The sequence below is a fragment of the Dioscorea cayenensis genome, chromosome 14 (genome assembly GCF_009730915.1).
Source record: "Dioscorea cayenensis subsp. rotundata cultivar TDr96_F1 chromosome 14, TDr96_F1_v2_PseudoChromosome.rev07_lg8_w22 25.fasta, whole genome shotgun sequence".
NCBI lineage: Eukaryota > Viridiplantae > Streptophyta > Magnoliopsida > Dioscoreales > Dioscoreaceae > Dioscorea > Dioscorea cayenensis.
This window is the reverse complement of record NC_052484.1, coordinates 134,397-155,776: the sequence shown is the minus strand read 5'-3', so window position 1 is coordinate 155,776 and position 21,380 is coordinate 134,397. Positions and strand designations below refer to the sequence as shown.

Genomic DNA, 21,380 nt, shown 5'->3' with positions numbered 1-21,380 from the left:
TTCGATCGATTCATCTAAGTTGACAACCTCGATTTCTTTTTGATACTGTGACATCAGCGATCGGAGTTGACATGTTCTTGTACATAGCCCGTTTATTGAATATCACATTTCTGCTTTTGATGATTTTTCTGTTTTGTTCATCCCAAAACCTATAACCAAATTTCTCATCACCATATCAATGAAAAAAACATTTTTTTAGACTTTGCATCAAGTTTACTTGAGCATTAGAATCAATGTGAACATAAGATACACACAAAAAAACTTTTTAGATGTGAAAACTTCACTTCTTTACCGCTCCAAACCTCCTCGAGAATTCTAAACTCTATAGGGCCAGCTGACCCTCGATTTATTAGGTAGCGGCGGTGCTACTGACATCGACCCAAAAACTTTTTGGTAACTCGACATGTAGCCTCATACACCTAGCATGCTCATTGAGAGTTCTGTTCATGCACTCTGCCACACCATTACATTGTGGTGTTCCGGGGAATATTCTTCTCCATCTTAATTCATACGTAGCACAATACTCACTTGAACCCTCCATCTACATACTCCCCTCCATTATCGATCTTAAGCATTTTACTTTCAAACCTGTTTCGTCTCAACCATGGCTCTCCACTTCTTAAAAGTCTCAAATAAATCTGATTTATTTTTCAAAAAATAAACCCACACCTTTCTGCTTGAGTCATCAATAAAAGTTACATAGTACCTTGAACCTCCAAGTGATGCAATCGGTGAAGGTCCCCATAAATCAGTGTGCACTAATTCTAATTTTTCAGCCTTCGGAGTCCTGCCAGTTTTCAAGAATCTCACCCTTCTCTGCTTTCCTAAGATGCAACTTTCACACATATCAAAATCAATAGACTTTATTTTTGGTAGCTTTCCTCTTGACATCAACATCTTCAATCCTTTCTCACTCATGTGACCAAGCCTGCAATGCCATAGGTTTGCATCAATACTTGCTTCAGTAACTGCAACTGTATCTTTTGGACATGAGGTCATATATAGAGTGCCAGTCTTTTTTCCACGAGCCAATACTCTGGCTCCCTTTGTAACCTTCCAGGTACCACCGGCAAGCAGGATTGCATGTCCTTCATCATCAAAAGTCGTCCAGCAATCGATTCCTCCTTAAGTCCGGAATATGCCGAACCTTCTCAATGACCGGATGGATCCATCGGGTGATGATATCGACTTCTCCCACACCTACAACATCCAAGGGCTGAACCATCGGTGCAAATATACCTTCCCAAAAATCACTGCGGTGTAATTTTTGTAGGATATCTCGATGTTGAGTGGTATGAAATGAAGCTCCTGAGTCCAAAACCCAATCATCAAGTGGGCTATCTGTTGCAAGTAATGCATCATGTATCTCTTACATTACAACATTCGCAGAATCATCTTCATTCTTCTTTTTTTAGGGCTTTTTGCATTGGTTCCCTGAAATGACCTATTTTTTTCCATAATTCCGAGCATTATGCAGACGGCACTGATCTAGATTTACTTACATTTTTGATTGAAATTTTTGGATTTTGATCTACCCCGATTTGAGCTTTTGTTAATATTTCTACCTCTTGTCTCAAGATTTAGGGCAGAGCCAGATCCTGAAGTTTCACCTGCATCTCTTTTGCGAATCTCCTCAGCCAAAACTAGATCTCGTATATCATTGTACTTGAGCTTTTCCTTTCCCATAGAATTGCTTACTGCCATCCTCATTGCTTCCCAACTGTTCGGCAAAGAAGCCAGAACGATCAGAGCACGAACCTCATCATCAAAATCAATTTCTACAGACGACAATTGATTTGTGATAGTGTTGAGGTCATTCAGATGTTGTGCTACTGATGCGTTCTCTGCCATCTTCAAATTGAACAATTTCTTCATCAGATACACCTTGTTATTTGCCGATGGCTTTTCATACATACTAGGCAACGCCTTCATCAGATCTGCTGTGGTCTTCTCCTTCACAACATTATGTGCAACAGACCTTGACAGAGTTAATCTGATAACTCCCGATGCACATGCGTCAAGAAGAACCCAATCCTCAGCCTTCATCGTCTCTGGTTTTATCCCCAAAAGAGATAGATGTAATTTCTTTGCATGCAGATAATCTTCAATCTGCATCCTCAATCTGTGAGTACGTGCCATCAAACTTTTCTACTCGGATGTCTTTCACTGCTTCCTCCGCCATTGCTCCCACTCAAAAAAACAAAAACCTTTGCTCGGTACCGGTTGTTAGGAACTAAGAAACAAAGGCAAGAATAGAAGAAAACAAAAAGAAAAACACGAGATTTACGTGGTTCACTCCAAAACTAGGGGTTACATCCCGACGGCCATGGTGATTTCGAGTATTTTTCTTCTCCCTCAAAATAACTTTTTACAAGGATGAATATATATATATATATATATATATATATATAGAGGGGAAAGCAGGAAACCCTATTACAATGGAAATTCTAAAATACCCCCTCACAAATTTCCAAATAACACAAGGGGTGTTTAATATAATCAGGCTCCACACAACTCAACAAATAGTTGTTAATATATCTTTATAAAATTATATCTGGGTGCATACTCTACTGTAAAACTTTTTAATTTTTATACTGTTGATATTCAGGTTGAATAAATGAAGTGATGGTACTGTATAAAGTTTATTCTCTATATGAATGAATGAAGAATTTATTAATATAAAGGTGATGATTTACGGAAACTAGCCCTGTCAGTTAAGGCAGTTAGTTACATTGTTCAAGGGTAAAGTAGACGTTTAAAACTGGTCGAGGTGAATTTATGTAAGTTAACCTTTATGCGGAGTGGATGTTACAATGTGGGTATAAGGGTATAATAGGATTTTTGGTCGGCAAATAGATATAAATGTTTTGAAGTTCGAATCCACCTTTCCCTCCTTAGTTATTGTAGTTCTTCTTCCATCTCTCTACTTTCGGAAAGATTATTAGGTAATTATTTGGAATTTCAATAACATTCTGCATTGCAACATTTCATTGTGTGATTTCTTTAACTTTTCTTTAGCATTGTTGCATCACTCACTAGGATGAAATCTTTATGCTTTTTCATGGTTTTTGGGAAAAATCTTGAACCTCTATTATGACTCTATGTTTAGTTAATATCTATGTAGCTATGTTTCATTCAGTATTTTTGACACCTTCAAATACAACACTCCCTTCTTTTCTATTGGTCAGTCTATCTATTTGTCTACACCCATAACAAACCATCTGTCTCGGTACATCATCGACAATATTTATTGTCAAACTCTTGCTTAAATATCTCCCAATTATCTCCTTAATCACCTTTGATTCTCTCCACAGATTTCCACCAGGTTAAGACATCATGGCGAGTCCTGTTGTCACCAGTTGTAGTCTATCCTCTAGCCTTAACTTTAATTGAATGTACTTTAGAGGACAGACTACAATTAGTAATTTTGCACAGTTAAATTAAATAATATTCACAGTCGAATAATACACACAATCAATCATACCAATCTAAAATTCATTAAGGTAAGTCATGTCTTTGCAAGACAACCGACTTTGATGTTGCCTAAATTCTACAGTGATAAGAGTATACTGTTGATTATTTATAAATACATAAGGGAAAAGTTACATGGATTGCCAGTGAACATATAATGAGTTTGTTGACAAAATAAAATGAGTTCTTTCAATCTGATTTAGGACTTCCCTATTAATTTTTGCATGCAATCAGGGGCATGATAGAAGTTTTTCATTTTAGGATAACTAATATTAGTGAAATACAGTCTGATCTCTTTTTCTTTTCATGTTGAATAGGAAATCAATGTCATGAACAAAGGGAGGCTGAAACACTGTAGCTTCCACCTGTTCAACAAGAGGTAATAAGCAAAAAGAAAACTTATGTTATAGTAGGAAGTTAATTTCTTATTTCCATGAGTTTTAGAAATCTTTTATGTTTTTTTTAACACAAATTATGGTGAACAACTGTAATTTGGTGGAAAAAAACTGTAAGACCTCTTAACAAGACTCAGATCACAAAAACAACAAAAGTAGATGGAAGTTTGTAACTTGTAGTTTTCATAATACAACATAATAGAAGATTACGCTAACTAGAAGATAGAAGATGCTTGTTGTAACAACATTTTTTTTGCCTTGGGTGATGAGCAGTTTGTCTTTCTCCCGGAAATACAAGAATTCAACATGTGTGGGATATTTTTCAATGTTATGCGCTAAGATAAGAGATGATTATACTATAACAATAAGTAATGCATGTTTCAAAGTTTTCTTAATTATAAATTGCAACTTCATGGGGACTGACAAGATTCATTTACAAGAAATAGGATCAATCTTCGTTTCCATTAAATTAGGGAGTAATTCCCAATTAGAAAAAGCTTTAAAGGTTAGTTTTCAACAAAATTTCAAGTGTACAAACTATTTTAATCTGATGACTTATTTTTTATTCCTTTTTAGTAGGACTCTCGCATGAAAATTAATAGAAAACTGATGAGAGTGGTTAAATACATACCGAGAAATAGAAGAATGTATCAAAGTTATGGGGATAAAATAAGGGATGATTATACTATAACAAGAAGCAATGTACGTTTCAAAGTTTTTTTAATTTATAAATTGCAACTTAATGGGGACTGACAGAATTCATTTATAGAAAATAGAATCAGTCTTCGTTTCCATTAAATTAGGTAGTAATTCCCATTTACAAGAAGATTGGGTTTCAACAAAATTCTTATTATATGAACTATTTTAGTTTGATGACTTATTTGTTATTCCTTTTATATAATAGGAGGTTACATTGAGAAATACTGAAGTTCAACACCTGTGGAATATTTTTCAACGTTATAGGTCTAAAATACGGGATGATTATACTATAATCATAAGCAATGTATGTTCCAAAGTTTTCTTAATTATAAATTACAACTTAATGGGGACTGACAGGATTTATTTACAAAAACAGGATTACAACCTAGGGAGTAATTCCCAATTACAACAAGCTTTAAAGGTTAGTTTCCTACAAAATTTCTAATGTACAAACTATTTTAATCTGATGACTTATTTGTTATTCCTTTTCTATAATAGGAGATTATGCTGACTAGAAGATGCTTATTATAACAAAGTTTTTTTTTTGTTCCAGCAGTCTGTCTGTCTTTTTTCTTAACTTACCCAGAATACTGAAGTTCAACATATGTGGAATATTTTTCAACGTTATGGGTCTAAAATATGGGATGATTATACTATGACAAGAAGCAATGTATGTTTCAAAGTTTTTTCTTAATTATAAATTACATCTTAACGGGGACTGACAGGATTCATTTACAGAAAATAGGATCAGTCTTCATTTCCATTAAATTAGACAGTAATTCCCATTTACAACAAGCTTTAAAGATTAGTTTTAAACAAAATTTTTACTGTATGAACTATTTTAATCTGATGACTTATTTGTTATTCCTTTTCTATAATAGGAGATTATACTGACTAGAAGATGCCTGTTATAACAAAGTTTTTATTGTCTCTGTCTGTCTTTTTTCTTAACTTGCCCAAAAATACTGAAGTTTAACATCTGTGGAATATTTTTCAACGTTATGGGTCTAAAATATGGGATGATTATACTATAATCATAAGCAGTGTATGTTCCAAAGTTTTTCTTAATTATAAATTACATCTTAATGGAGACTGACATGATTCATTTACAGAAAATAGGACCAGTCTTCATTTCCATTAGATTAGGGAGTAATTCCCATTTACAACAAGCTTTAAAGATTAGTTTTACACAAAATTGTTATAGTATAATTATTTGTTACTTCTTTTTGTAGGATTCTCCCATAAACGTCAATCAGAAAATTGATACATACCGAAAAACAGAAGAATGTATCAAATTATGGGGATAAAATAAGAGATGATTATACTATAACAAGAAGCAATGTATGTTTCAAAGTTTTTTTAAATTATAAATAATAGCTTAATGGGGACTGACAGAATTCATTTATAGAAAATAGAAGTAGTCTTCGTTTCAATTATATTAGGCAGTAATTCCCATCCGCATTTGGTTTTCAAGTTCGTTGATTAAACATTTTGAATTCGAAGCAACAATGAGATGAATCCGTTAATCAAATTATTTTTTGGATTAAAATTTCAAGTTCGTTGATTAAACATTATGTTTTTCATTAAACATATTAAAAAACATTCTTTAAATTTATAAATAACTAAGTTGTCATTGATCTTGAGGGAGATGGTGTGCTGTGTACGTGAGTTTAAGGGTGTCGTTAGAGGAATTTACCTTAATTAACCTTAGTAGCTGGGTTTTACATTGAAAAAACGAGGGTATATTAGGAATTTTGTCCGGCTGAGACAAATAAATAGTTTCCAAGCTTTCCCTCCTTCGAAGTTCGTTCTAGTTTTTCCCTCCTTCCTTAGCTCTCCAGTTCTCATCTGGTAATTAGCTTTAAATCTATGCTTAATCTATGTTTCGTTCTCCTATTCTTTTCATAGTTAATTCTGAGTTTTGATATGATGTTATGTAATTTGTTCATTGGTATACTGTTCTTTTTCTCGTTCCTGTTCTTCTACTTCTTGCTGTTGATCTTCTTTTGATTTTCATGCTTTGCATGAGTGTATGTCTTTCTGTTCTTATTCATCTTAATGCTAAGGTTTTTGAATTATTTAGCTCTTGTTTTTTTAAGTTCTTGGCTTGAATTTCATGGTAATATGCTCCTTTTTTTTTTATCATTATTCCTGTTTTGTAAGTTCTTGGGGTTGAATTTATCTCTTATTTTTCTGAGTTATTATGGTTAATTCTTAGTTTTCTAAGGTGTAAATCCATGTAATATGTTCATTGTCATTAAACTTTTGATCATTTATACATCATTCTTGTTCTTCTACTTCTTGTTGATCATCTTCTTCTGGTTTTCATTCTTTAATTTATTACCCAAGTTTCATTGTTTCGCATGAGTGTATGTCTTTCTGTTTATATTCATCTCTTGCAATTATCTTTTCATTAGGCTTAATGCTAAGATTTTTGAATTATTTAGCTCTTGTTTTTTTAAGTTCTTGGCTTGAATTTCATGTTTATATGCTCCTTTTTTTTTATCATTATTCTTGTTTTTATAAGTGCTTGGGTTGCATTTTCTGAACAACTGATTAATTGCACCCTTTTTTTATCAGAAAATGGCATCAGATAAAGAGCAAGGCCAAGAATTCGTAAGGAAGTTTCATGATGCTATTGGAAAACAACCCGCGATATGGTGCAAATTCTACAACCAAAATAGTATCATGCTGTTGATTGATGGAAAGAATCATGCGACTATATATGGGATAAATGTAAACATTTATTTTTTAAATTGTTATAACAAATCTGCTAGTTATTTCTTCAGAGTTGACTGAATTGTTTTAACAATTCTATAAAATCTACACAATTTTCATGTTCCATTTTTTCTGAATTGAGTGAGTTTCCTGATCTGTCATAGCTCTCTCAATGTTCTAATATTCTTCTTTTTTTCTTCAATCTCTATAATTTCCAACAATAATGAGTTTGTTGAATCGAGTTTACTTAAGGATGTCACTTTCTACAGGACATTGAAAGGATGATGGAAGTATTTCACTACAGAGTAAAAGAAATTAGTAAACTGTTTGCTCTGAGGTTGCCTAATAATAATCTTGAACTGGTTGTTTGTGGATATGCTGAACCTTGGAGCACCAACAACTCTGCTGAGTTTATCAGGATTTTTATCCTGGAGCCTGCTGATACAGCTGAATGCTTTGCCATTCAGACTGATGTGCTTCAAATTATGTCAACTGTGGTGAAAGACCAGAAGTAAACTGTGGTGAAAGATAAGGAGGAAACTGTGGTGAAAGATAATGAGGAAACTGTGGTAAAAGGTTAGGAGGATTTTAATAGGAAATGAGTCATGCTTTTTAATTATTGCATTCTGATCACTTTTGCTTTACATGTTGCATAGGAAATCAAAGAGAGGCTGAAACAATTCAGCCTGTTCAGCAAACTGAGGCTATGCTTCTTCCGCCATCTCAACAAACTCAGGCTGTGCTTCCACCATGATGCTGTGACATGGGAAAACAATACAGTGGCCGACAGGCCCAAAACTCGCAAAAGCAAACGCACCAACAGAACACTGACGCGAACTACGAAGTACATGGATTTTATCACATGAAAGGGAATCTTATGTTAAGAATAAAGCCTTATATGTTTAACGTATGTAAAAGTGGAATCTCGTATCCACGTATCAGACTATTGCATGTTTGCTTTAAATGAATGAAGAAAAGCCACACTAGTGGCAGAACTATTATCCCAATTCTTCATCTCTTCTCTCCTCTGTTGAATAAGTCCACTCAGAAGCATGGTTGCTATGGCTAGTTGACTTTTCTCTAGAGTCAGCTACTGTGTCCTTATGCATGCTGATTAGACAAGTTGAAAATCTAGTTTAGCTATGTGATTGGATTTCTGATCACTATTCTGCATCTAGTTACACTTTTGTGGGCGTTGTCAGCATTCTTGCTGAACAACATTTTGTTTGTGTCTTTATATTCTCATGTTGTGTTTCATTGTCAGTAAGCTGTTTTTGAATACAAGCTTCATTTACATTACTAAAGATATCTAGTGTCCACTTTACAAGCGTTGAGTTAGAGACTTGTGGAATGTGCTGGTAATATATCCAAGTGTATTGCAGTTAACATTGGTATCAGAGACATCAACAAAGCTTGAAGATGACCGGTAGCTCATCTTCAACCTCTTCTCAACTAGATGTACTTCTCTTCAAGGGAGAAGATTACAATTTATGGAGTCTCAAGATGAAGACAGTGTTTAGATCCAAGGATCTTTGGAATATTGTTGAGAAGGGGTATGCAGAAGAAGGAGACAACAATAGACTCACTGAAGTCATGAAGAAAGATGCCAAAGCATTATGTCTAATTCAACAGAACTTGGATAAACGGGTTCTTCTCAGGATTACAGAAGCTACCACAGCAAAACAAGCATGGGATGTGCTGAAAACACAATACCAAGGCAACACGAACAACGCATCAGTTAAGCTCCATTCGTTGCATCGAGAGCTTGATGCAACCAAGATGAAACATGGAGAAAGAATTGAAGACTACATCACCAGAGTTCTTGATATAGTATATCAAATCAAAGTACTCGGAGAAGAATTCCCAGAGAAGACGGTGGTGACCAAAATCCTCAGAAGCCTCACACGACGTTTCACTAATGTCGTCTCATCCATTGTTGAAGCTAAAGACTTGAGTACTCTTACTGTTGATGAGCTTTGTGGCTCATTAAAAAGTCATGAATCCATTCTGAATGGAGATGAAGAACAAGATGAAGATAAGGCGCTGCACACCAGGTTCATACCTTTCAGGGACCAAAACTATAAAGGAGGAAGAGGCCGAGGGCGCCACGGCTTCTATAGAGGAAGAGGGAGAGGCCGTGGACGAGGAAGAAGCACAGACCTATCTCATCCCACTGAGACCAAACAGCACAAAGGAGTTCAATGCTTCATATGCAAGAAGTTCGGGCATATGAAGGCTCAGTGCTGGTATAAGGATAAAGAAGCAAATGTTGCAGGGGAAACCAAAGAAGTGGAAGAAAACTTGTTGTTCATGGCAAGTTCAAACTCAAAAACAGAAGTCGGTGGGACTTGGCTTCTTGACAGTGGTTGCTCCAACCATATGTCAGGAAATAAAGGCCTATTTGAACATATTGAAGAGGTATCACACCAAACAATCAGGTTGGGAGATGGCAATGTGCTTCAAGTATCTGGCATTGGCACAGTAAACCTTAAATCAAGCTCTGGGAAAATTAGTGTTCTCACAAATGTCCAATTTGTACCCAACTTAGCACACAATTTGCTTAGTGTGGGGCAACTTATGGCATCAGGGTATAATGTTCAGTTCGCTGATGGAGAATGCAGTATAACAGATGCTCACACTGGCTCACAAGTAGCCAAAGTTCACATGACATCACACAGGCTGTTTCCTCTCGAAGCAGATGATGTTGATTCTGCTCATGTGGCGCGTGGAGACGAAGAAACATCCAAACTATGGCACAGGAGGTATGGCCACTTAAATCAGAGAAACCTCAGTCATCTCTATGAACATCGACTTGTAGTGGGACTGCCTGCCATCAAGCTAGTAGGAGAATCATGTGAAGCATGCATTCTCGGAAAGCAAACGCGCATGGCATTTCCTAAAAGACTGACTTATCGGGCACAAGCTCCATTGGAAATCATACATGCAGATCTTGTGGGCCCGATGCAAACACCTTCATTAGGAGGTAATATGTACTATTTCCTACTAACTGATGACTTCTCAAGATACAGTTGGGTTTACATTATTCGAAACAAGTCCGATGCCCTACATCACTTCAAAATATTCAAACTAACGGTGGAGAAGCAACATTCGCTACCAGTGAAGATTCTCCGCACCGATAGGGGAGGGGAGTTCACATCCAGGGAGTTCAAGATCTTCTGCGAGACTACTGGAATCAAGCGACAACTCACGGCCCCCGGTCCCCTCAGCAGAACGGCGTTGCCGAACGGAAAAATCGCACGGTGACGGAGATGGCTCGGACAATGTTAAAGGAGATGAACATGCCAACTGAACTTTGGGGCGAGGCCGTTGCCACTGCTGTGTACCTTCTCAATCGCTCTCCAACGAGATCTCTGGAGAAATTGACTCCATATGAAGCCTTGACCGGGAGAAGACCCAGCGTTGACCATCTAAAGGTTTTCGGATGCGTTTGTTTTGTGTTGATTGACCAGCAAATGAGGAAGAAGCTTGACTCAAAATCATCTAAAGGAGTTTTCATTGGCTATTCAGAGGAGTCAAAAGCTTACAAGATCCTTGACCCAGTCACCAAAAAGGTCCAGATCAGCAGGAATCTCTCTTTTATGGAGAATAAATGTTGGGATTGGCCAATAGCAGGTGACTCAGCACCATCAACTTTCGAGCCAGCTGCCAAAGTGGAAGGAGATGATGTTGTGTTACCTTCTCAACCGTTGATTTCTGATGATGTACAGCTCGGATGTAATCAGTTTCCAACAGAAGAAGACGAACCACCGATGAGGTATAGGGGTCTTGCTGACATTTATAATTCATGCTCATTTGCATTAACTGCAGCAGATCCAATTCTATTTGAGGAAGCCGCAGTACATAAAGATTGGGTAGCAGCTATGCGTGAAGAATTGGAGGCCATTCACAGAAACAATACTTGGGAGCTCACTCAACTTCCAGAAGGGAAGCGCGCCATCGGGTTAAAGTGGATCTATAAAACAAAGTTTAATCCAGACGGCTCAATGCTTAGGAAGAAGGCTAGAGTGGTTGCAAAAGGGTATGCGCAACAGGAAGGAGTATATTTTACTGATGTCTACTCTCCCGTGGCCAGAATGGAGACCATCAGGACTTTCTTTGCACTTGGAGCTCAAAGGAGATGGTGTATTCACCAACTAGACGTCAAGACCGCTTTTCTAAATGGAGAATTGAAGGATGAGGTGTACGTCACACAACCGGAAGGTTTCACTGTGAAAGGGAAAGAAGGACTTGTCTACAAACTTCGCAAAGCATTATATGGCCTCCGACAAGCACCCAGAGCATGGTACAGTCGGATTGATCATTATTTCATCGAATCTGGTTTCACAAGGAGCTCTAATGAGCCTACTGTTTACAAGAAGCTTGCTGGAAATTCTGACATACTGCTGCTATGTTTATATGTCGATGACATTATATATATGAGCTCATCCACTTCGTTGCTATGTGAATTCAAACAAAGCATGATGAAGACATTTGAGATGTCTGATTTGGGGCAACTAAAATACTTCTTAGGATTGGAGGTAAAGCAATCAGATGGTGGTCTGTTCGTCTCACAAAAGAAATATGCAGAAGATATTCTGAAGAAAGTGGGAATGTTGCACTGCAAACCTATTAACAATCCTATGAACACTAATGAGAAACTCTATCTGGAAGACAGCTCGGGAAACACCAATCCATCCCGATATAGAAGAATTGTTGGAAGTCTTCTCTACTTGACGCACACGAGACCAGATCTTATGTTTGCTGTTGGGATGGTGTCTCGATTCTTGCAAGCACCTACAATGCATCATCTGGGTGCAGTGAAGAGGATTCTACATTACTTATCTGGTACCTTGAATCATGGATTGTATTACAGCCACACTGATAAGTTTGAGTTAATTGGGTTCACTGATAGTGATTGGGGAGGCTCACAGGTTGATAGAAGAAGCACAACTGGATGGACTTTCTTTCTTGGCTCCACTGCAATCGCATGGTGCTCAAAGAAGCAACCAATTACAGCATTATCCAGCACTGAAGCTGAGTATATCTCAGCCACATCTGCAGCCTGTGAAGCTGTGTGGTTGCGTCGTCTTCTGGGTGATCTAAATGAGAAGATAACCGGGCCAACTAAGATCCATTGTGACAATAAATCTGCCATTTCAATCACTAGAAATCCATCTCTACATGGCCGCACCAAACATATTGACACAAGGTTTCATTTTATTAGAGATCTTGTCAGTAACGGTGAGATCGATGTAATCTATTGCAGGACTGACGATCAGGTTGCAGACGTTTTTACAAAAGCACTGCCTTGCCAGAAGTTTGAAGGTTTTCGTGAAGCTTTGGGAGTGAAGAACTTCTGAGTGAGGGGAGGCTGTTGAATAAGTCCACTCAGAAGCATGGTTGCTATGGCTAGTTGACTTTTCTCTAGAGTCGACCATCGTGTCCTTATGCATGCTCGATTAGACAAGTTGAAAATCTAGTTTAGCTATGTGATTGGATTTCGATCACTATTCCGCATCTAGTTACACTTTTTGTGGGCGTTGTCGGCATTCTTGCTCGAACAACATTTTTGTTTGTGTCTTTATATTCTCATGTTGTGTTTCATTGTCGAGTAAGTCGTTTTTTGAATACAAGCTTCATTTACATTACTAAAGATATCTAGTGTCCACTTTACAAGCGTTGAGTTAGAGACTTGTGGAATGTGCTGGTAATATATCCAAGTGTATTGCAGTTAACATTCTCTGCTCCAATTTCGATGACACAGTCCCCAAATGATCGATGACCGTAACAATGGCCTGACATAAATAGCTCTTTGTGTTCTCCATAACTCTTTTGTAGAATGAACAAGCCAAACATCTTTGTAAGAATGTTATCAGTTGATCAAAACAAAACTATGCCACTCAACAGTTAATTATTTGGGAGAGAAAAGAATTTATAAGAACACATTTTGTGCCTACTTATATATAATTCAAAATAATCTACTATAGCTATCACTTGTATATGATCTCAAATATATGATTATCTTACTCATTTTATTTATTCATTTTAAGAAATGAGACTGATTAATTAGAGATAAACTTCATTCGTTAAGTAGAGTTTAGATTCATGAGGAGGCCGTCTATATATGGTGAAATGAAAAGAAAAATTAAGGACATGTTATGGAAATATTAAAATTATTAAGAGCCCCTTATAATTATTTGAGTTTATACTATAAGATATATATATGGTTGAGTAGAAATAATTTTTATTAGTTAACTAGGGCAGGCCTTGTTAAAATATGGAATATGATTATAGCCAACATTAAATTTGAACCAAACACTTATAGAAAATTAGAGAGGGGATCAGTGGAGAGGGATCAGTGGGCTTAACTCGTGAAAGTCACAATAACAATAGTAACTCTATTTTTTAAATAACTCGTGAGGGTCAATAACAATAGTCACTCTACTTTTTAAATAAATATTTATAATAAAACTTCAAAAGAAAGCTATTTAATTGGTTGACCAAGAACCCCACAATTATATATTAGAGATATGCTCCCACCCAATTTCTAAGATAAGTTCTTTCATGTAGTGTTTTAAAATTGAACTTAGTTCTCAATGAGATTGAAAGTCGTATTAATGTGAGATAATTCATTATAGGTATTATTTTTTGGAGATTTCACATATATATATATATATATATATGGAGATAGCTATGAGGCTATAACTAATTAAGCAAACTTTCTAATAATCTCCCATGAAATAGAATCGAGCTCATGGTCAAGTAAGACACCAACCTTAATTTTACCCAAATGTGACATAAGATCTTCACTAATGTTGATTTGTTCAAGGATTATAGTTCAGGACCTCGTTAACTACTATTCTTATCATTTGAAAACTTTCATTGAAAAGATAAGATTCAAATCTTGTAATGGCACCTCATTTTGATCTTATGAAAGACTAAGTTCCTCTTTTGTTTTTCTCTATATCTTGCTTTGCCTGTATTAAAATTTTTGGTTTATAGCTTATTTTGCTAACTACTCGAAACTCTAACATTCTTACAGATTCATTGTTGGTAATTATTATGTTTTGAATATAGTCTAGCATCAAAATCGAGGAAAGTTTTCACACATTTATATAGCTTTTCTCCTTGCCCTCTAAATTAATGGATTGGGCATGTATTAAGCTTGGTTTGCTACTATATAAACGTGTTCGTGTGCACTGCATTGTCCACTGGACGAACTGGCTGGTGCGACAAGCGTATAATAATGGTCCCAAGCTTTTAGTTTTATTTTTTGCTTTTGCCCTATAAATGGCTAGCTAGCTAGTTTTTAAGCCTAAGTATTGAGTTGTTGACATTGGTAGGCAGATTCACATTTTCCAAAATTATCTTAATGTTATAGAGAAGTGTGATACTGTTTATAATGAGAGCCATATTATTACCTATCCATTTGAACAGACCACCGCCTTGGATTGGATTTGCTAATGCCCTTACACACAAGATGAATTACCTAGAACTTATGATAGTTTACAATAATATTATGATTGTGGAGAGAACCCCACTTTTTAATAAAGATGTTGTCTCACACATATATAAGAGTCGAGCATATTTGACTGAGCATAATGACAGACCTAAAAGCTCTCATTTCTAACCTAGAGGCTGCCAGTTCAATCTATAAGAGAAATCCTTCAAATTTAAAAGGCAAACTTGCATGCTCATACTCACACCACTGCATATACCAAACTCTTTCCTCACAAGGCTCTTGAGAAAAGCCCTTAAAAATTTTTTTACTTATGATAGGACTAATCACATTGCGAGAGACTACTTCTTAAGGACTAAATCTATAAAAATTATTGTTTTCTCAAATTATAAATAAATGTGCTTGAGAAGGGTACATCTCCTACTGAGATGACCCACTTCTTAAAAGCCATATAAATGTGTGAAAACTTTCACCATTTTCCATGTGGAACTGCGGTGAATATTAGAAAAGCAATGGCACTTAAATTTGGTTATATATTCAACCTTAGAGCGGGCCTAGCTTCAGCATCGGGCTTGGCCCAGTCCGGTTCCAACATGTTTTAGCATTATAGCTAACTAACCCCCTTAAATTTTAGGCCTAGTTTATAACCTTCCAGGAAGCTGCTAAATCCTTCTAATTTATTAATCTAACATAATTAATAATATTTATCTCTAGTAGGTTGAGTATTAAAAATATATATATATATATATATTGAATCATTAGAGACTGTTGCTATTAGTATTACACGTAAAACCAAATTATATAACTTCAGTTATTTTTTTTTTAATATATATGCATTCTTATTCTTCCCTTAGTTTTATCCACATTTTTCAAAAATTAACTAATATTATGTGAGATGCGAAAATACATGGGTAATTTTTCAGCTAGTGATGTTATTAAAAAGAAAATAATCATAATGGCTTTAATTCTGTGTAAGATGAAAAATAGTTAAAGAAAACTCGTTAATTTTAGGTTACCTACTTTACTCAATTATTCAATTTCATCCTTATCTTCTGTTACTTTCCTTTCTTAGAGCGCAGGTGGCTATTACCTCCAATGATTAATTTATTTTTCTTAATCCAGATGGATCTAGGCCTACAGTGGATGGTGACACCACATTATAACATTCAAATGAAATGAAGTAAAAAATTTTTTTTATCAATTTTAAAATCATAAATTGCAAGATATATATATATATATATACATAGCAACAACTGTACTTCTGAGATGACCTTTTAAAAAAAAAAATTCTTCTGTGATGAAAATTTCTAAAAAGAAAAGCAACAAATTTACAGCCACCAGAGACAAATAAATATTTGGTTTATGATAGGAATACATCTTGTTTCAGGCTTACTGAATCTGCTGATAAATATACTTTTTTTTTTAAAAGGACTGATAAGTATATGTATATATATATTTGCTTTATTTCTGCAGCTTTGAATCTAAGATTAATGAGCATTAATTGTACTCTTAAAATATCTGAAGACACAAAAACACAATTACATTGCTAAGAAGAGGAATGGAAGTGATCTTACATTTTCTTCTGCTTAGCTTTCAGAAACAAAGTCTCACAATGGTCTGCTGCATTGTGAAGTTGTGAACGCAACTCCTTCAGTTCCTACAACCAAATTGCACAAGAAACAAATCTCTTTTAGCTTTTTACAGACTCACCAAAAGAAAAAGAATATAAATTTTTTTAAAAAAAAAAAACAACTTGAAGTGATTTTTTAAGATCGTCAGCATCATTGTAATTTATAGGCTCTATCTTGTTCTCCTTCTTCTTCTCTCCCTTGTCCTCCATTGAAAAGTTGAGATAGTGTTGCACACAATCTCTGAGCTCTCTCAATGTTGAAACTTGTGAAGTGGAAGTGGAAGTGGAAGTATATGGGTGTGTTTGAAAAACAAAAGGAAAATGACAAGATGTTCTGAAGCCCGTGATATCTCTTTTTATGCCCACTCATTTGAAAAAGGCTTTTGCTTTTTTCACTGGTGCAAATGTTCATGGTTGCATCTTTGCGTCATATTTTAATCAATTTTATAATTCCCACCACCCAACCAAAATTTGCACCATGTCAAACTGAGCCCGGTTCAACTGACCCAAGCTCTCTTTCCATTTTCCATTATAAACGGTCTAAATTTGACTCTAGGGTTCATATCACTAAATTAACGGCTATGATTTGGCAATACAACTTTCGTTACCACAATTATGATATGGGGTGATCAAATTATTTTATAAATTCGATTTTATACAGCTTTATTGCATGTGGTTGAGCTTGCCAAACTAGTCAAGTTGGTCATATTCAGCTTAAGTTTTAGCAAAATGAAATTCGCTTTATTGTAATTGAGTTACAACGCCTTATAATATGGGGCTCCCAATCTCGGGTAGAAGACCACGTAAACAAGACTGGGAGGGGATTATAGCAAAAGTGCGTCATAGACTTTCATCCTGGAAAAATAGGCACCTGTCGATTGGTGGCCGACTCACATTGGTGAATTATGTGTTATCAGCGCTGGCAACCTATTGGATGTCCATCTTCAGATTACTTGTATGGATAAGTAAAGCGATTGATCGTATCAGAAGAGACTTTTTATAGTCGAGGGCCTGACATTGAAAAGCTGAGGTGTAGACTGGTTAGTTGGAAGACCATTTGTCGATCACGCAATCAAGGTGGTTGGGGGATCCTGGATTTGCAAAATTCTAACCAGGCGCTCTTGGGAAAGTGGTGGTGGAAGTTCATGAATGACCCGATGTGGGGAAGGGCAAAGGTGATTCGGTTTAACTATGGATGCTCGAATTGGAATTTGTTCCCTTGCCAAAGAGGGAGGGTGTCTTTCTTTTCGAGGGGTGTTTTGAGCTGTCTGCTGACCTTAAGATGCTGTATTATGAGTGAAATTTATTCGGGCTCAGAAACTCTCTTCTGGAAAGACCGGTGGCTCAATGGTAGGGCTCTGATGTTTGTTTGGCCATATCTCTTTAGAGGTTGTGGGCAGCATGACACCATTTTCAATGAGTTAGGTCACCCATTAGAGGGGCATCCATTTTGTGAGGATGCAAATGTCGCCCAAACCCAAGATTGGTTGAGAATGCATTGACAGGATGAGCGGGACAAAAAAAGATGGTCGTTAAATAGTAATGGTTTGTTCTCGATGAAATCTCTTTATAACTTCCTCAATGACGGAGGTCTGCGATGTGCTGTAGCGAATTTCTTTTAGAAAAACTATTGTCCCAAGAAGGTCAACATTTTTAACTGCTTGGTTTGGAAGAACAAGATCTTGTCGCTAGAAAATCTAGAGATAAGGCGTTGCAACTCTCTCCCTACTGCAACTTGCGTGATGTGTCATGCAAATATTGAGTCAGTTGATCATTTATTTCTTCATTGTCCGGTTACTCGGGAGGTGTGGGGATTCTTTAGTAAATTACTGTCTTTTCCTGAGACTCCGAGCTTGGTGTGCAACCTATGGCTTTCTTGGAGAAACTCTGTGAGGCCAGCTGATAGGTCGTGGGTGGATTTAGTGATCAAGGAGTTAGTTTGGAATATTTGGCTTGCGCGAAATGATAGAATTTTTAATGCTAAAATTCTGCCTGCACACTGCATTGTCTTGAGTATTAATCGCTTGCTTCTCTTGTGGTTCGATGCACTTGCAGATACTTCCAAGGTGAAGCTCGAAAATACCATTGCAATTGTTCGACGCAGCCTTGAGTTCATGGGTTCAAGGAGTTAGCTGGCCAGGGGTCACTCTATCGCCGAGAAGGCACCTGAAACTACCACGGGGTAGTCTGTTGTATTGTGGTGGGGTTTGGAGGATAATCTGGTTATCCTCCTGTGGTTTGTTTTGTCTGGCTCATATCACTTCTTGTGGTGCAAGTGGTTTCGTGTTATGTTCTATGTTTTGTTGTTGTACTGTTCCGTGTTTCTCTTCCAAGTTTAATTGAAGTGGTTTATCCATATTTTTTAAAAAAAAGTTAAGCTTGTGCCAACAAGTGAATAAGCCAATCCCAAACATAACCCAATCTCTTTAAAAAATGCTCAAGTAATTGTAATTGAGTTAATATATATATATATATATAAACTTTTTTTTAATAAAGGCTTTTATGAAAATATTTTATTGAAAAATGAATATGTTTTAAATATATATATATATATATATATATATATATATATATATATATATATATAAACTCATGTAATGACAAAATTCTTTTAGATAATTTTGGTGGGACTATGAAGAATTTATCCAAGCTTTTGCTTAGGCACTAAAAAAAATTATTTATAATAACAAATTTTTTTCACGCTTATGAATAACAAAATAAATAAACTGAAATAGCAGCTAAGCCACTAGGAATTTTAAAGCTGGCCTATAGGTGAGAGGATTTCTTTGTGGAAAGATGGACCTGAGTGGCGTATTTTACCACTATTGTGAGAGAGGTTGTGGCAATAAAGACTTGTAGTTTCAATTCTTTAAATTTGCGGCTAACTTTAATTTGTAGAATGCATATATATTTTTTTTAGTTAGCTAAAGCATTGGCATGAGATATAGCTATAAATATTGAATAAAAAGGTAAAAAATAAGTATTGCTTCTAAAATGAGAATAAGTTATCAAGCTTAATCATAAATTAAATGGTTGATTAGGAAAATTATTTTATCCTTATCTCTATATTTAAAATTAGTTGTTAATACATTATTAATTTTAAATAAGAAGAATTTGCAAATGTATATAAACAAATTCAATTTTGTAATGCTACATAGCAATTACTTATTTTTACAAGAATATACTAGGAAAAAATCCCAAAATAATATAATTTTTCAGAAATCTACTTTTAATGAATTTGAATTTTACAAGTTCAATGTGGACTCTTGCTAAACCCTAACTCTTGGGAATGAGTTTGATATTTTTCAATTATAGTAGATTTCATATTTATTCGACCTCTAGCTAACTAAATACATGATCAATCATAGACTTTGTCTCTCTGTAACTAAATCTATTTACACGAATTTTGACTCTTGCTAACTAAATTCATAAAATTAGCATTGCTACAATTGAATCTCAATACCAAAACAGATAAAATTAGATCTATGAAAATGAAGTTAAGAAATCAAATTACAACCAAAGTTCATCAAATCCAAGCACCAAAGGATGTTTAGCCACTCATGATTATAAAATGCCTACAAGATCCGATTAAACAATGAAAAATTAAAGAAAACATTGAAAATTCCCTCCAATCTTGATAATTGGTATGAGAAGATGGCTTCCTCTTTAAATTTTGCTTGATTCTTCTTGATCTATCTCTCCAACGATCAAGATCAACCCATAAACCTCTTTCTAGGATTGGTGTTGAATTCCTTGAAAGCTCTAGACTCCTCTTCCATTCTATCAGAAATACCTGCCAAAAAATTATAAAAGTCTTAAAAAGTCCAATAAATCCCTCTTGAAACCTAAACATAGGGATGTTTATCAGTCATGTTGCTAGAATGAACTCTCTAGAAGCACAAAATAGGGGGAAAAACTCGGCTCAAAATCACAGTTGTTTAGGACACAACATGATATGAACCCCGCCATTACGTGACCAAACCCATAACAAAATTGGCCCGAATTGTTTGCTAATACTAGCTTGGAAAGTAACCTAGACCCGTTGCTTATGTCATACAAGAACCTCGGTATGTGAAGACGCCAATATTAGTTATGGAAGGTTGTTCGATAAGTCGATGGTTGAGCGCCACAGAAACTCCGATAAGCTCGAATAGTTTTCAAAGAACAAAAGGAGAATTCAAGGATCTCACAATTTTTTGGTAAAAGGTTATTTGATTATTTCAGCTAAAAAAGGGGTTTTAAATAGAGATGTCATGGGCTACTAACAAAATATCTAAATTAATGCCAAAATTCCTAAATTATTCAAACTAAATAGGAAAAATACTGATTTCTTGGCATGCAAGCCATACAATCCCCAAATTAAGCCAAACTAAATAAGGATTAAGTAATAATTATTTTGCTAAAGTTGATTCTCTAGTAAAGCTAGAATAGTAAGTAAAACTTAATTTTGATTTTTGCCTTTTATGTTGTATCCTTGAAGATTTCCTTCATAAAGTCAAATTTGAATGATAAATTTCCCGCCATGTAACACACCTTCATCACCTTCAATCGGCCTCCATAGATTAGCTTGGGCCATAACTTTTCTAATCAGTCCATTTAAAGCCTCTTTGTATTGTTTGCTTCACGAGCGAGTGATTGGACTTATTGGAACTTGAAAAATAGTTTTTCTTGTCATGTTCTCATCATTCCCCTCCTCTTGAGAAGGATTTGCCCTCAAATTGTACCTACATCAAAAGGAATTAAATAAAAAACATTAAAGTTAGCACTAACATTATACTCAAGTGGTAGGTCTAGTCATTATGCGTTGTCTTTAATCCGTTCAAGAACTTGAAAAAGGACCATCTCCTCTTGGAAGCAGCTTGGAGCACCTTTGCATTGGGAATCATTCCTTCCTCAAATACAGCCTATACCCAATCTCCGGATTCAAAAATTATCTTATGCCTCCCATTGTTGGCCTATTTCTTATATTGCTCAGTCCTCTTTTCCATATTGAGTCTACTTTCTTGTG

The 21,380-nt window shown here is 35.6% G+C and overlaps 1 protein-coding gene across 1 annotated transcript; it reads right to left on the bottom strand.

The window, feature by feature from the left end:
• Nucleotides 1–12,967: 12,967 nt before the first annotated feature.
• LOC120275523 (probable protein ABIL5) lies at nt 12,968–16,653 on the bottom strand. The gene is made up of 3 exons (XM_039282138.1): nt 16,496–16,653; nt 16,317–16,399; nt 12,968–13,112 (listed from the first exon to the last, which is right to left on the bottom strand). The coding sequence occupies exons 1-3, from the start codon at nt 16,580–16,582 to the stop codon at nt 12,968–12,970; spliced, it is 315 nt and encodes a 104-aa protein (XP_039138072.1). The 5' UTR covers nt 16,583–16,653.
• Nucleotides 16,654–21,380: the final 4,727 nt, after the last annotated feature.